Consider the following 16,587-nt stretch of genomic DNA (forward strand, 5'->3'; position numbering starts at 1 on the left):
TCCACACATAGGCATATCTCACATGCGGATGCGTTAATATTTTTCTGACAGATTTGTAATAAAGAGCGTCTTTTCCAAAGGAAGATATGTCGACAAGACCGGGATTCTACCGGCAAGAACTAAACAAGACTGTCTGGGAGGTGCCAGAACGATACCAGAATCTCACACCGGTTGGATCGGGGGCATATGGCTCAGTATGGTGAGTCCACCAGCAGGCGAGTTTACAAACACTACTATGAGTAAGGTTTGGCTTATGAATATTAACGACGCAACCGATGATTGGCTGAAACGCCTTCAGACCGCTACTGAATCCTTCACTGAAGGCGTGGTTCATGAATATTACGCTGGACGCTCCAGGAAGGTTACCAAGCAACGTCAGCGTGTGCAAATTAATATTCATTAGCTAAGCCTTCGTCATAGTAAGATTCGTAATTTAGCGTCCAAGAAGAGGAGAGGGTGAGGCAGGAATAAAGCCTGACAAAACAACATCCGGAAAACATTTATTTTACTTTTTCCACAATGATAATCAACGACTGCCAGGAAAATATTTAACAAAACGGCATACTGGAAGTTATATTTGTTAACATTGCTGTTTATATTTGATTATATTGTGATACAGGCTGCTGCTGCTCCTTTTGTTTACTGACATGTGTCAATCATTCCTGCAGCAGTAATGTCTGTCTGACTGGATGTGGCGTGTTTGTTGATAAGTATAGCCTAATATATATACATATATATAGAACCAACAGATTTATATCTGGCAGTCCATCAAGAACAAAAAGGCAGTTGTGAAAGCAAACACAGGTGTTCACAGGGAGTCACATCAGTTGTATTTATATATAGAATGAGCACATACTAAGGCTTCAGATTCTATGTTCAACCTTCCAACATGCCCATCTGGTATGACAATATTGCTCGAGTAGACACAACATGCTAGGCCCATTCGGTTCTGGTCTTAAAGCGAAACCTTCCAGTTTTACCCGTGCCACACCCCCATCAGCATCTGATGTCCATCTGCATGGGAAAACTTCCAGATATTTCATCCTGCCATAATGCACTCACACTGAGAGATTTACATTGCACTGCACTCTGTAGCATCTCAACTCCAACATTAGAGCCCTCCAGCCTCCCTCGTGCTGTGACTGACTGAAACGGTTGCCATGGTGACGCAGCTTCTGGCTTCAGTATCTTCCCATTTTCACTATACTAATTTGCAAATATGTCAATCAGTACTTTATAGTCATAGTCAGTCATGTCATTTTTGTAGTACCAACAATAGGTTACATATTCATCCAGATAATATGCTAAATTATGTTTGGAAGTAAACATGTTTCTCTTCCTCTTCCCAACTTTTTGAAGACAAGCCAAGTTTCACAATTGTTGTGTAATCGGGGCATTGCTGTTTCCGCTCAGCATTACATCTCCAAGCTACTGTTGTGACAACTTAGTCAAAATCAGACTCATAATGAAGATAGTTATCACAGAAAGAAAATCTACACTGGCTTAATTTCATGAGGGCATAATTTCATGAATATTTTACATATTAAAGGGTAAAAGGTCCGTTCCAGACCTCTAAGATTTTCGTTCATCTTTGCAACACAAATGAAGATCTTTTTGATGAAATTTGAGAGCATTCTGTCCCTCCATTGACAGCTACGCAACTGACACTTTGATGCTTCAAAAAGTTCATAAAGAGATCGTAAAACGAATCCTTATAAATTGAGTGGTTTAGTCCAAATTTTCTGAAGAGACAAGATCGCTTTATATGATGAACAGTTTGAATTTAGGCTTTTATTCACATATAAACATTGATCAGCAAACCGAATCTGCTTGATGTGCAAGAACAAAGCTCTTGCGGAAACTCAAATGTAATGCGTCACATGAGAATGAATCTCATTGGTTCTTTCAGAAGCTTAAACGTGATGCGTAACACAAGAATGAACCTCATTGGTTCTCGCCAGTCAAGCACACATGCTTGAGCTTCCGTTTACCACAACTAATGTGTATGTTGATGAATGTGTATGTGAATAAAAGCCTAAATTCAATTTTTTAAATCATATAAGTGATCGAGTCTCTTCAGAAAATTTGGACTAATCCGCTCAATTCATATGGATTAGTTTTATGATCTTTTTATGAACTTTTTGAAGCTTCAAAGTGTCAACTGTGTAGCTGTCAACTGAGGGACAGAAAGCTCTCGGATTTCATCAAAAATATCTTCATTTGTGTTCTGAAGATCTTACGGGTTTGGAGCAACATGAGTGTGAGTAATAAATAACAATTTTCATTTTTGGGTGAACTATCCCTTTAATAGTGATCTATACAAACAGATTTCTCTACTAAACTTGCAATGAACAAGTCGCTTAATCCAAAATGACTGTTTCCTGCTCTGTTTTGCTTTATATTTTTTAAACTACAGCCTGTTTGCTTCAGGCGGCCGCTGAAATTAGTGTACTGAAAGACATTGTGGTTGACAATGCTAAATGGAGCTAACTAACAAATATCACAAACCCAAAGGCATCTGAAAAAAAAAAGAAGAAGCAAAGAACACTCCTTGAGGCCATCACATGTCATCCTGGAAGCTATTACCAGTTTTTCCTTCTCATTTGTTTGGGAGGTTTGCCAGCTCTGAAAAATTATGCGATGCAGCTCATTTCATTGTCAGTGACGCAGATGCCCCACAACATCCTGAGACCACCTGAGACCTAATTATTTCATTATCTGTATTAAAAGATGCAAAACACTAACAATGGATTTACACAGAGGATTTAAATGTTGCTGATTGGATCCCATGTTGACTTCAGCTATTTCTAACAGCCTGGGGATATGATTATAGAGACATTGCAGTGTATCATTTGACATGAGAGGCTTGATTAAGCTATTGTTATGCATTGTATTAATAATAAGCCTTGTCCCACAGTGCTTTAATAAAGCATGCAAAACCAACAATTCAATAGTCATTTAGTCACGATATTCCAATTCAAATTAAGCCTGATATGGGCCTGTAATATCTTAATTTGAATATAGATTCAGATCTGTTAGGATTAAAGCACAACTAGAAGGATGAACAATCCTTATTCAAATGTCTGTCATTTTATTCCCGAGGAATCTCTCGCTCACACACACTCCCACGAACACTTTCTTACTCAAATGAGCTGTGAATTTGCATTGTTCACGTTAAGCCTCTTTCTATTGTGTGATTATTTGACTTCTTCACAGCAGAGCTGATTTATTTTAAAGGAAGGGGGCTGGGCAGACCTGGTGTGTGGAGGGGTACAATCAAAGGAAGGGAGCGTCCCAAATGGGGGTTGGGTGCTCTTGTTTTTAACAGAGTCTGAGACTTTAGTGTGGCCATAAAATAAATGAAATTAAACCATATATATTGCACGATTCATTTGTAGATGGATGATTCACTACTTTTGCTTGGCCCAAAATAATAAAATAAAAATAAATTATAAAATAAAATAATAAAATAAGTGCTGTCAAACAATTAATCACGACTAATCGTATCCAAAATAAGTTTGTGTTTACATAATATATGTGTGTGTACTGTGTATATTTATCATGTATATATAAATACACACCCATGCATGTATATACTTACCAAAAATATAAATTATATATAAATATACATGTATACATGTAACATTTATTCATTAAATAAATACATGTATGTGTGTGCACTTATATTTACATAATAAATATATACAGTAAACACACACTTATATTATGAAAACACAAACTTAAATAAAATCAAATAATAAATAAAATAAAATAAAACAATTTAAAATAAAATAAAATAAAATAAAATAAAATAAAATAAAATAAAATAAAATAAAATAAAATAAAATAAAATAAAATAAAATAAAATAAAATAAAATGATTCATTTGTAGATAAAACTCCGGGACTGCGTCTCACATCTTGATTAATGAATATCTAAGAATTCCATCATTAACCAAGTTCCAAAGAACTGCCAGATGTTTTGATTTATTTTATTTAATACACTAAAGTACATTCATAATACTGAGTTACAGCAGGAATTATTACTTTATTCGCTGACTCAATTTCTTATGCTTCCGTTTCACCTAATTTCTCAGCTGCCCTTTTGAAACGTTAAAATAATTAGCCAGTCTAATCAGTCTCAACTGATATGACTCTAGAGCCTCTGAAAGGTGAGACAAATGCCACTTTTACTATGTACTTTTTAATTACTTCAGAGTCTTGCACTCGTGTTCGACATGTTTCTCCAGAGCATGTGCTTCAATAAAGAACATACGAGTGCTTTCATAAAGAGCGAGTTTAATATGGTCCACTGCTACGAGGAAGTGACACCATTTGAAATAAAAGGTCAGATTTAACAGGAACACACCAGCCATACCAAAAATCCTGTTATCGTGGCAATTATTTGTCTCAGCAAAAACATCAGTTCTAAATCGGATCAAATAATTGCATAACTCTTTCATTCTCTAGCTCAGCGTATGATGTGCGCCTCCGTCAGAAAGTGGCTGTTAAGAAGCTCTCCAGGCCCTTCCAGTCCCTCATCCACAGCAGAAGAACGTACAGAGAACTAAGACTGCTCAAACACATGAAGCATGAGAATGTAAGTCCCCCGAAACCCATGCAAAAACACGTAAATCCATTCCTGCACTTCATGAAACATCTGAATGGAGTTTGTTAGGTCTGTTCAAACCACATTCTGAGATTCACTCATGTTATATGCTTTTGTCATCCAGGTTATTGGACTGCTGGATGTTTTCACCCCAGCAGCTTCTCTTGAAGAATTCAATGAGGTGTGAGTGTCTTCCCGGTGATAATATCTGCATTTGAGAGCACATCAAATAGCGATCAGATGTCAGTGGAGCTAAAATGGCCTGTTTGATTTGATTAAAACCATCTGCACTTGCAGCTGACCAGTTATCAAACAACTGCATTTGCAAGTGAGTGATGATTTATAAAGCTTAGATCAGATATAAGCTAAGACCATCTCTGTCTCTCTCTAGCTATCTCGTGACCAACCTGATGGGAGCAGATCTCAACAACATTGTCAAATTTCAAAGACTATCAGATGAACATGTGCAGTTCCTCATCTATCAGCTTCTCCGGGGCCTTAAGGTAAGCACATTTTTTGTTCTTTTCTTTTTCACAAACATACATATAAACTGAATATAAACCTACTACCTCTTCTCACAACTTGACTTTTTTCCTCCCTCACAAACAGTACATCCATTCAGCTGGCCTGATCCACAGAGTGAGTGCTTTTCCTTTCCTCCTTCACAGTTTTTGTTTTATCGTCCACTTTACAGGCTGCTGGAGTCTTTACAAAAAAGGACACCATAGTGATTGTATAATATAAAATAGTTGGTTTTAGTAGTTTTAACAATATGCAATTGCATAATTTGTATTTTAACAAAATGCAATAGTCACAATTATAATTTGTATGCATGTCTGCAGGACTTAAAGCCAAGCAATGTAGCGGTGAATGAAGATTGTGAACTCAGGGTGAGAAAAACTCCCCTTTTGATGCCTTTTCAGTCTACAAGCTCCACGCATTACCACAATGCATTTCTTTGGTTTTAATTTGTTTTTATCAAAACTGTCAGATCCTGGATTTTGGATTAGCCAGGCAGACGGATGATGAAATGACGGGTTATGTGGCGACTCGCTGGTACAGAGCCCCTGAGATCATGCTCAACTGGATGCATTACAACCAGACAGGTAAAATGGGCTTAACCTAAAAAAACTTCAATCTCAAGTACATGTGCTTTACAAAATGATAGATAGATAGATAGATAGATAGATAGATAGATAGATAGATAGATAGATAGATAGATAGATAGATAGATAGATAGATAGATAGATAGATAGATAGATAGATAGATAGATAGATAGATAGATAGATAGATAGATAGATAGATAGATAGATAGATAGATAGATAGATAGATAGATAATGTTCTGTACAACTGGTTGATTAAATATGATCATATCTGTTTTACAGTGGATATCTGGTCTGTTGGATGCATCATGGGTGAACTTCTGAAGGGGAAGGTTTTGTTTCCTGGCAACGATTGTATCCTTCGTTCATGAGAGCCACTTAAACCTCCTCTTAGTGTGATTATGTGTGGTTTTTGAGTGAGTCTTGCTTCCTGTAAGGCAGGTGAGGAAAGCGCAGTCTAAGTGGTTCAAATTAAATTATAGCAGCTGACTGTAAGGAACTAGAAATCCAGTTCTAAAGACTAATGCATCAGATGGTCAATTCTCTATGCTAGACTTGACTTTCAGCTGCAAATTGGGCTGAAGAATCTGGGTGTGTTCACACTTGTCATTCAGTTCTCTAGGTTCTTTTGGTCCAGACCAAAAAGAACATTTTCACACTGTTATTTTTAACACCGAACCTAAAGATACAAAACAGAAAAAAACAGCTTTTGTGACGTAAATTTTGCGACAGAACATCCAAAACAATGCTGTGTGCTGGGCTAAATGCACTCGCTGCATATGCGTACATATGATGGTATATTGGCAACTCATGAAGAGCTTATAAAATGTGTAAAGGAGTCAAAAGAGCGACAGGAATCCCTCCATCACACACTCAAACAAAGATTTGCTGCAAGGAGATGCCTGTACCAAACTGTGATGGGCAACATTGCAACTGTGATGAAGACTGTTGACATCTCGTGACAGCATGTCCTGTTTGGTTCGTTTACATGTCTTTGGTCCATGTTGCATTCATATTTCAGTCGAACCGTACCAGAGTTCGTTTTGAACCAGACCAAGACCTAACTTTTCAGCGGTCTCAGCCCCTTTGTTTGGTGCGCGCCAGGGTTCAGATGGCAGCGTTCACACTTATTCAAATCACACTGACAGAGTAATTGCACCAGAGTTTGTTTTAATCAAACCAAACACCCTTAAAGTCCTAAGCATTCATAACAATACATCTAGGTGATCTAGATCAGGATATGATGCTGATCAATATAATCTTTAACATCATTTCTTCAGATATTGATCAGTTAAAGAGAATCATGGAGATGGTAGGCACTCCCACCCCTGACGTTTTGAAGAAGATATCCTCCGAACATGTGAGAAGAGACCAATCATTCGGATATTGGTTTCATTTATAAATACTATCAATGCATTAATGCTACATTTAAAAAAAAAAAATATATATTTTTTTTTTTTTTGGTATTATGCATCTAGGCTCAGAAGTACATCCAGTCTCTTCCACACATGCCCCAGCAGGACCTGGGGAAGATATTTAGGGGGGCAAATCCAATGGGTGAGGCGAACACATAATTTTACGATTAAGTATAACAAAGAATATTTAAAAAAAATGTAATTTGTCAAAAAAAAAAATCATATTATTTTACCCCTTTAGCGGTTGATCTGTTGAAAAAAATGCTGGTATTAGACTGTGATGGGAGGATCTCAGCCAGTGAAGCACTGTGCCATCCGTACTTTTCCCAATACCATGATCCTGAAGATGAACCGGAGGCACCTCCGTATGATCAGACCCATGAGAGCAAGGATCGCACATTGGAGGAGTGGAAGGGTGAGAGGGAGTCTTACATTACATGTTGTAAACGTATTATCTTTACACTAAACACCGCCATGTTGAAGCTATTTGTTTGTTCAGAAGATCAATGTAAACATCATCTGCCTGCCTTGTAATGTACAATCAACACTATTTTTTTATATTTTTGTCACATATTTCAACTTAAATTTTGGAGCTGATACAGTGACAATGGAATTCATTCTCTCTTTCCCCCTTCACAGAGCTGGTTTTCGAGGAAGTAAACAATTTCAAAGACCCTCCCAAAAAAACTGAAAGTCTTCAAGTTGAACAATAAAACTGAGCGTAACTACAATCCAGGAAGATACCACCCTCGTCACTGTCCGTCTTTCAAATATACAAACTACAGGATTGTTGGATATGAACAGACTGCAGTCCAACCAGAGACAATGACAATGTATTTCCAAGGCATGATGCCCTTCCTGTATGGTGGTGTGTGTTCATACACGCATTTTATTAAGAGCAAAACATGACTGGTATTGTTGGAATATAAACACAATGTATTAACATTTTAACATGTATTACAAGGTGCATGTTGTGTGTATGTGTGTGTGTGTGTGTGTGTGTGTGTGTGTGTGTGTTTGCAGAGTTGTGTGTTTTGAGTGTTTTTATATTTGATATGAGGCATCTAGGTGAAAGCAGGGTATGGTGTCTTTCGTGTAAGACCAAAATAAACCAAGCAAGATGAGGAGAAGGCCACACTGGAGATAAATATGTTTACAATGTTGGACGGAGTGGGATGTGTGTCTTAAAAAGTTCATATATGCATCTATGTACAAAAGTCTGCATAAAATTGAATCAGTTACATAATCTGTCTTTACTTATTTTGCATCTGCAAGGATATTTGAATATAATATACCTCAAAAGCATCATGTGTGTTTGCACTGATTCAGTTTTGTTTAAAAAAAAAAAAATCAACATATGCTGGACAATGTTTCAAACTGTTTCTCTTTTTTTTTTTTAAGTTATTTAAATGGCCAGTAGGCCCTTTAATGTCCTTTATTGTAATATATAATAGGTTTCCACAACAATTTTTTCCCTATAGTACAAGTCAGTTGTCAATATTCATATATGTTTGGTTCAATCTCACAAAATCCATCATAGAACTGTCAAGGGGTTGTATTTCATCCAAAATTAAAAAGAAAGTAATGCAATTTGCATAGAGAAAGTTACTTTTAGGACCACTATGGGATTTTATGTATTTATTTTTGCATTGTGACATTATCAACTGAGAAAAATGTGTTTGATTGTCATGAAAATAATGCAACCAAAAAAACAAAAAAATTCCTAAAGGGAAAAAACATGTATACATTTGTTGTAGTGCTTTTATTTTATGCAAATTGAATATAATATATATATATATATATATATATAGGAATGTAAAAATATAATTATTTATGAAAATAATGACAAAAATGCTTGAAAATGAAGTGACCTTGGTCAACAGTCCTAGCTCTTATGTAATTTTTTTTGAGTAAGCAATTTTAATTCATTCTTCTGAAATTTTTTTTTTTTTTTCTGTATGCTAAAATGAATTACACAATTTTTGAAAAGTATTTGAGGAACAGCAACAGATGTTTACAGAATGAATGTCTTTTTTTTTTTTTTTTTTCAAAATAGGAAACTGCATTTCAGGAAGTGGTAAACCAAGGTTAGCGTCACAGTTATTTCTCAATATTTGTTCTCAATATTTGTTCTCAATAGATGTTTTGGAATATCCTGAATGACTACAATGCACCTTTGATGTCACGAAACTAGTTCCCATCATCTGAAGTTGAATGGTAATATGGGCGTGGATTCTCACATTTACATTTTCTGCAAATGACCACTATCAACAACTGCCCTGCCTTCAATATAGCACAGTGTATTAGTATAAAATATAATACTTAGTACAAACCGAGTGTTAGTTTTGTGATGTTGTTCAGATGTCCTGGTTATGTGGACTTAGCACTTTGCCCTTAATATCTCCACCCTCCTCTTGGTCTCCTGCATGCCTTTAAAACAAAGTTAAAAACTGCCTTCAGCGGTTTCAGTGGGACTGTTTAGGTCTTTCTCCCTTTGTGAGTCAGCCAGTCCCACCAGCATGTAGCCACGTCCCCTCACCCACTCTCTTAATAAAACAAATAACTTTCCCCGAAACCCATCAAGGTGTTAGGTATTTTAAAACTAAAGGGAGTCAGTTAAACCTCATTCATAAACCTGTTTAGTGATAACATCCCGATAAAGCTGTTTTACGATGTTCTAGAGAGGATTCAGCGCGTCTCCAGTGCGTAATTGTGGAAACTTTGAACCGCCCCCAAAATCTACCGGTGCTCTACCAAGTTGTACTCCGCTTGCGCTCTTTCTGTAAGAGCTTCTTAATCAAAATTCTCGATAAATGATGAGAACGTAAAAAGGACAGTTTCACATGTGAAAGATATACTTTCAACAATCTCTGAGAATGTCACTGCGAACCAGGGCAGGATTTTATCGCCAGGACATAAACAGAACCGTTTGGGACGTGCCGGAGAGATACAGAGATCTTATTCAGATAGGAACCGGAGCATACGGAACGGTCTGGTAAGTATAAAGTTAGTAGGCTATTTAAAGTGTCAGAATTACTCAATTAATTTCAGGGGTTGACTTAAAAAGTTTAGTATCGTCTTGCGCAATAAAGCTTTCTTAAAGATTGTAGTATTTCCATACTATGGTAGTATTGGTATTGGTAGTAGTATTTATACAAATATATTAAATTCAAAATAACCATGTTTGTTTATTTACAATGTACCGTGCGATACTGATCTAAAATGAATGCGTTCGAGCGTCGTACTGTTGCTGTGGTTACCTCAGGCGAACGCCTCTAGTCTATGTGAACTAAGATTAACTTGTAAAGTTGTAGCTGCAGAAAGTTTACTGAAAACACGTACATTTAAGACCCCCAACCTTTTGTTTAGAGCCCCCAAACCCCCATAAATCGATGCGTTTTTGTTTAATTATCAGCTGTTAAAATTACTTTACATGCTAAAAGAATGCAGTAACTTCAGTACACTGTAAAAAATTACCGTGATTTTAACAGTAAAAGACTGTAAAAATGCTGCGGTGAAAAACTGTTAATTGGTTTACAGAAAGTTTCCGTACTATATACGGTGAATAACTGTAATAGATCTAACGGTACATTTAATGTAATTTTACGGTAAAATACCGTTAAATTCACAGTTTTTGAAAGTGAAAAATAACAATTCATTGTAAAATTTACAGTAAAAAAACGTAAATTGACATTCCCACAATTCCCTGCGTGACACTTCACATTTGATATATTTTCGCTGAAATAACTCTGTTTCTTCTTAGTTTTTCTCATTTTTTTCTAATCAGTTATGTACATTGGGGTTTTATGTTACATCTAATGTTGTTAAATTAATGTTTATTGCATTTTTAAAATTTCATGCATGTTACCATGATGGTGTTTAGTGTGTGTGTGAATGACACTGTGCGCCTTCTATATATTAGTATTGTCCTCTTCAGCTTGTGGAAAATCTGCTTGTGATGAACTTCGATTCATCATGTGACTCTTATCACCACTGTGTTTGGTGACTGTCAGTGTATTATAAAGATACAAAACAAATATTAGTACTTCATTAAGTTGGTAAATTAACATTATATCAGTTAATGAAATATGTTATTTTACCATAAATTTTACTGTTTTTTTTTTTTTTTACAGTGTACTGAAATCCAATGTTAAATATACATATTTAAAATGTAAAATTCACATGTAACTCCGTAAGTATGTTTACGGTTTGATGTCATTTTTACAGTATTGTTCTGGTAACCACAGCTGCCGGTATTTTTCTGTAGAAACAACAGGAGTTTTTTACAGTGTAGAAAGGAAGATATTTCTGCAATGAACGTTGATAGATAGGCATTGTTTTTTTTAATTAGGTACATCATACAATTCCAACTGTTTTCTTCATTTTCCTGGCCTCATTGCTTATCTGGACGAAACTGTGAAACCTCTGTAAACTTTTCTCCCTTTGCAAGACAAGAGGTCACATAACAAAGCCTCCCTGCTGATGCCATTGTCTGCGTTTAACAAGCAGAAGTTGCTGAATTAAAGACATTGTGCTGGTCTTCAGAAGGCTTTCCGCTTTAATAGATTCTTCAGTTGTCCAAGTTGCTCAAGTTTCAGATTGAGTAATGAACCTGTTGCACACAACACTCAATCCACAACCTCTTTTTAGGGTCCAGACGTTGACGTAGAAAAATGCAATCAACATGAACATGTAATATATGTCTACGGATGGAGTCTATTTCACTGTACTTTAACACCCCAGTGATCTTATAAGTGGTTATTACAAAGTGTTATAAGAACATGTGTCAAGAATTGATCTTATTCCTCTCCCTCTATCCAAAGTTCAGCCATTGATCGCAAGACAGGAGTGCGTGTGGCCATCAAGAAACTCCACCGGCCATTCCAGTCCAAACTATTCGCCAAACGCGCTTACAGAGAACTACGACTCCTCAAGCACATGAAACATGAGAATGTACGTTAACTATTTATAACACCTGTTTTGCCTCCATCTCTATGAGAAATCTGATATATATTCACGCTGTTAATGTCGTTCATGCTCCCTAATATCGAATTCTAACCAACTTGACAGGTTATTGGGCTGCTGGATGTCTTTACCTCAGAAATCTTGTTGGACAGATTTCAGGATTTGTGAGTCGATTCTTTAAGTTTTAAAGCAGACATTATAAATGTACTAGAGTTTTACATTAACAATAACAACTAACATAGATTAAATGTTCATTAAAAGTACTTATAAAGTTCAGTCATTACTACAGACCAACAATGGAACAGCAGTTAATGTCTTTTCCCTCAGTTACCTGGTGATGCCGTTTATGGGAACTGATCTGGGAAAGCTGATGAAGATGGAAAGACTATCTGAAGACAGAGTGCAGTTTCTGGTCTATCAGATACTAAGGGGTCTCAAGGTTAGACACAGATATACACACTCTGTCCTTCTTTATAGTTTTGTGGTATCTATAAATCTCTCTGTCTTGCTCTTTTTCCACAGTACATTCATTCAGCCGGGATCATTCACAGGGTATGTGACCTCTGAGAGTTTAATAAGATGCACAGAGGGGGTTGGGTGACCACTTCATTCAACCCTGACTTTCATTCATCCTCTGTCCATCCCTTCCCTTTTCTCATCCCTGAGAAAATTTATGGAGGCGTGTATTGACGTTTCTTTAAAAACAGACTAGCCTATATATAATAATAAATAGGAGTATTTTACTTTCTTTTTAGATGTATTATTAGTCTTGTCTTTGTTGTTAATGTGTTGGTTGTTGTTCCTCAGGATCTCAAACCAGGAAATCTGGCAGTGAACCAGGACTGTGAGCTGAAGGTATTAAACCAGCACGGTCTATGGTGCTGTTTAAATGAAGAATGTCTACATACATTTTTTCTCAAAAGCTGAAGTTTCAGTATATATTTATATCATTTATTATGATTATATATTTATATATATAAAACAACTCTTTATTTAGGATTCATAATTATTTTAATATAAGATTACAAATATTGGTCTGCTCAACATTCTTGACATTTGTAAAATTTATGCAGATCCTGGACTTTGGACTTGCACGTCAGGCAGATTCAGAAATGACAGGTTATGTGGTGACTCGTTGGTACAGAGCACCAGAGGTTATCCTCAACTGGATGCATTACTCACAAACAGGTAAGATACAGAACTACCACTAGAGACAAAATATATGTAGCTATTATATCCCTAACCACCAGATGTCGCTGTATGTCATCACAATGTAGCACAGTGGAGTCTTGGGCTGCATCCGAAAACACATAGTCCTAATTCTCTACTATATATTAGGCGAAAAACAGTATGTGACAAAATAAGTATGTCCGAATTCACAGTAGTAGACAAAAAGTACCCAAATGACTTACTATTTCCGGTGAGATTCTGAAGTGTGCATACGATGGACACTTTACTATCCCATGAGGCCACAGGAGAGGATTTTTAAATGGTAGTAAAGTGAGTGACATAACTGACGCTGGTCACATGATAATGACATGAAAATACATTCATACTACACACATTCATACTATTTAGAACATACTTTTTTAGCATTCATGAAGTAATTACCGATTCAAAATAAGTAGGCTACCTATTCAAGAGAGTATGCGATTTTGGATGCAGCCCCATTGACTTTTGATTGACTGATTTACAGACTTTTATTGACTGATTCAAACACTCCTTTTCTGTTTTAGTTGATATCTGGTCAGTGGGCTGCATTATGGCAGAGATGTTACTTGGAAGGCCACTTTTTAAAGGAAATGACCGTATCTTTTTCCTCATAATATAACCTAAACAGTTTCTGCTTTCACGTGTTTTAGTGTTTTGATTTTTACCTGAATGATTAAATTTAATGGAAAACTGATAAATGTATGTTGTTCTTTGCCTGTGTATTTACATGCATCACAGTAGCAATCATGGCATTTACAAACAACTGAACTGACTTAGCTTTTGCCACAAATGGTTTACTACAATCTACAATAGAGATTACACAGATTTAACTGCAGAAAATGGATTGCACTGCTTCTATTCTTTCACTGAATCCTTGACATAGACTTGTAGACTTGGACCAGCTAAGAGAGATCATGAAAATCACAGGAACACCAGCGCCAGATTTCATAGTGAAGCTACAAAGCCAAGATGTGAGTGTTTAACATATAAAAAGAAACACTACATAGATTTAGACACGGAAATGCACAATTGATGGTTTTTTTTTATGCATACAGGCCAAAAACTACATCAGAGGTCTACCTAAAGTACCAAAGAAAGACTTAAACACTATTTTCTTCAAAGCCAGCACAGAGGGTAAGCTATTTATTTCCTTTGCTATGTTAGCTATGTTTCCATCTATCCCATGGTGTCCAAACTCGATCCTGGAGGGTCACTGTCCTGTAGAGTTTAGCTCCAACTTGCCTCAACACACCTGCCTAGAACTTTCTAGCCTATAGTAAGACCTTGTTTAGCTGGTTCAGGTGTGTTTAACTACGGTTGGAGCTACACAGAGGCCCTCCAGGGGCAGGATTGGACACCCCAATCTATCCATTTTTATGCAGATTTTGGGATATAGCTTAAAAAACACAAACTCAAAATCCCTCAATGCACAACAAAAAACTCACTTTGCCTCAACTAAGGATGTGATTGAACAACTGGACTAAGCAGTGGACCAAATTCATTGCACAGCATCTCAAATGTTTGTTTGGTAATTCTGAAATGTTTAATGACATACTACAACGATTCTAAACACCTGGCATCCACCTCCAGGCACAAGACATTTATGGGGGGAAGCCACAGTGGCTTCTCCAATTGCAGCAGCTTCCATTTTGATTACAGATATTTTGCACAATGACGATTTTGTTCTCTTGAACACAGGGGATATGCAATATTACAATTTTGAGCAAATGTTAAATTTGCAATTATGGATGGTAATGGGGTCAATTGTAAGGTTTTTATATGAGTTATTTGTGTCTAATGTGTGTCTTTTTCAGCGGTGAGCATTCTGGAGCAGATGCTTGTTCTGGATCCAGACAAACGTCTGAGCGCTGCAGAGGCGCTTGAGCTCCCCCTGTTTACAGAGTTTAGAGAGCCTGAGGAAGAGACGGAGGCCCTGCCGTATGACCACTCCATGGACAACACAGAACTGCCTCTGGAGCAATGGAAACGTATGAGATGAAGTCTTGACAGTTAATAACTAAAATAAGAGAATTGCTAGGTTTAATTTCTGTGCTTGAGGTTAAGGAAGAATAATTCCAGCTAACAAGGAATGTTCTCAGAACTTTAGCTAATGTTCTGACATGGTTCTTCCAGTAACGTTAATAGAATGTTCTTTCAAAATTATCTGGTCTTTAATAATGTTATCAAAATGTTAACAAAAAAATGTTATTTATACATCATTCATGGAATGTTTTTTTTTTTTTCCTTAAGTTTTAGTTGGATAATTGTCTCAAAATGTTAAAATGGTTCTAACATTCAAAATTAACATTTCAATAATGCTTGCAAAATGATAAATTAACATTAACCTTTAACATTCACATAATCAAGAAATTTTTTTTTAAAACATTTAAAAACTGGATGTTTTGAACATTTAGAGAACATTCAGAAATAATGTTTTCATAACTAAACAGGAACATTAGCAAAGCATTCCTAGAACATATTTTTTAGCTGGGAGAGGTGTGAAAGACATGAATGATGCTGGAAGGCAGCAGAATTAGAATTCGATTGTTACTTCTGATTCAATGTCATTTCTGTCTCTCACTTTGCAGGTCACACTTTTACAGAGATCCTGTCTTTCCAGCCACCCGTCACAGAGATCAGAGACTCCAAAGAAACATCCCTCTGAAAGATATCACAGATACTGTATCTCACATATGTCACTGATATGTATAAATGTGTGACAAAGAGAGAGAACAGAAAATGGAATGAATGTAATCTATATGACTTGACTTTGTAAGTAAGTAAATGTAAGTGAGTTTGTCACAGTGTTACTCAGTTATAAGACTCAATGACATTGTTATGTTATGTGAATTATAAATGATTTGAATATGCAAAATTCTTGTTTTACCTGCAACCAAAAGCAGCCCAAAAACCATTTGAATGTGCCACTATGAATGTGAATTTCAGTGTGCCAGTAGACAACATTTTTACTTTACCGATAAGTTCTTATTTAATTTATTAAATAATGCAATAGTTTACATTGGTTAGCATGTTTAACACCACATTTCTTATTTTTTCTTATTTTTAATGAATAAAACAATCTTAATGAATGTCTCATGATTTATTATGAGTGTACTAATTTGAAAATGTTGCTCTTTTATTATTTTCAATAGATAATGTGAAGTATTTATCTTCTCTCAACAACAACAACCCTTAGCCTTTCCACAGGAAACATAAGTTTAGTTTTCAAAATCAAGCACCCAACACAAAACTAAAATAGTAATATTTAATGTACAGCTCTGGT

At 36.1% G+C, this 16,587-nt stretch overlaps 2 protein-coding genes across 6 annotated transcripts; both read left to right on the top strand.

The window, feature by feature from the left end:
* The first annotated feature begins 42 nt into the window (after positions 1-42).
* On the top strand, positions 43-8,899 carry mapk11 (mitogen-activated protein kinase 11). Of its 4 annotated transcripts, none has more exons than XM_067391661.1 (12): positions 43-215; positions 4,469-4,598; positions 4,732-4,790; positions 4,999-5,110; positions 5,217-5,246; positions 5,450-5,497; positions 5,599-5,713; positions 5,995-6,066; positions 6,993-7,072; positions 7,191-7,269; positions 7,369-7,542; positions 7,767-8,895. In XM_067391661.1, exons 1-12 carry the CDS (start codon positions 187-189, stop codon positions 7,838-7,840), a joined length of 1,002 nt encoding a protein of 333 aa, XP_067247762.1. In that variant the 5' UTR covers positions 43-186; the 3' UTR covers positions 7,841-8,895. The 4 variants fall into 4 exon arrangements, with proteins under 4 accessions (XP_067247762.1, XP_067247766.1, XP_067247763.1 ...); XM_067391665.1 differs by having other exon boundaries at positions 64-199; positions 7,767-8,892; XM_067391662.1 differs by lacking the exon at positions 43-215 and adding an exon at positions 1,740-2,260 and having other exon boundaries at positions 7,767-8,892.
* A 1,084-nt stretch (positions 8,900-9,983) lies between these two features.
* mapk12b (mitogen-activated protein kinase 12b) lies at positions 9,984-16,391 on the top strand. 2 transcript variants are annotated; one of them, XM_067391667.1, is made up of 12 exons: positions 9,984-10,122; positions 11,951-12,080; positions 12,198-12,256; positions 12,420-12,531; positions 12,615-12,644; positions 12,900-12,947; positions 13,166-13,280; positions 13,829-13,900; positions 14,196-14,275; positions 14,360-14,438; positions 15,119-15,292; positions 15,893-16,391. In XM_067391667.1, exons 1-12 carry the CDS (start codon positions 10,004-10,006, stop codon positions 15,967-15,969), a joined length of 1,095 nt encoding a protein of 364 aa, XP_067247768.1. In that variant the 5' UTR covers positions 9,984-10,003; the 3' UTR covers positions 15,970-16,391. The 2 variants fall into 2 exon arrangements, with proteins under 2 accessions (XP_067247768.1, XP_067247767.1); XM_067391666.1 differs by having other exon boundaries at positions 9,999-10,122; positions 11,956-12,080; positions 15,893-16,390.
* Positions 16,392-16,587: the final 196 nt, after the last annotated feature.

The sequence above is a fragment of the Chanodichthys erythropterus genome, chromosome 8, assembly GCF_024489055.1.
Source record: "Chanodichthys erythropterus isolate Z2021 chromosome 8, ASM2448905v1, whole genome shotgun sequence".
NCBI classification, from domain to species: domain Eukaryota; kingdom Metazoa; phylum Chordata; class Actinopteri; order Cypriniformes; family Xenocyprididae; genus Chanodichthys; species Chanodichthys erythropterus.

Bases quoted from the DNA above. Each gene is read 5' to 3' on its own strand.
- mapk11 (XM_067391665.1), top strand. From the start codon at position 87: ATGTCGACAAGACCGGGATTCTACCGGCAAGAACTAAACAAGACTGTC. The intron at 6,067-6,992 runs GTATCCTTCGTT...TCATTTCTTCAG, and splicing joins TTTGTTTCCTGGCAACGATT to ATATTGATCAGTTAAAGAGA. The intron at 7,073-7,190 runs GTGAGAAGAGAC...TTATGCATCTAG, and splicing joins AGAAGATATCCTCCGAACAT to GCTCAGAAGTACATCCAGTC.
- mapk12b (XM_067391667.1), top strand. From the start codon at position 10,004: ATGTCACTGCGAACCAGGGCAGGATTTTATCGCCAGGACATAAACAGA. The intron at 14,439-15,118 runs GTAAGCTATTTA...TGTCTTTTTCAG, and splicing joins CTTCAAAGCCAGCACAGAGG to CGGTGAGCATTCTGGAGCAG. The intron at 15,293-15,892 runs GTATGAGATGAA...CTCACTTTGCAG, and splicing joins GCCTCTGGAGCAATGGAAAC to GTCACACTTTTACAGAGATC.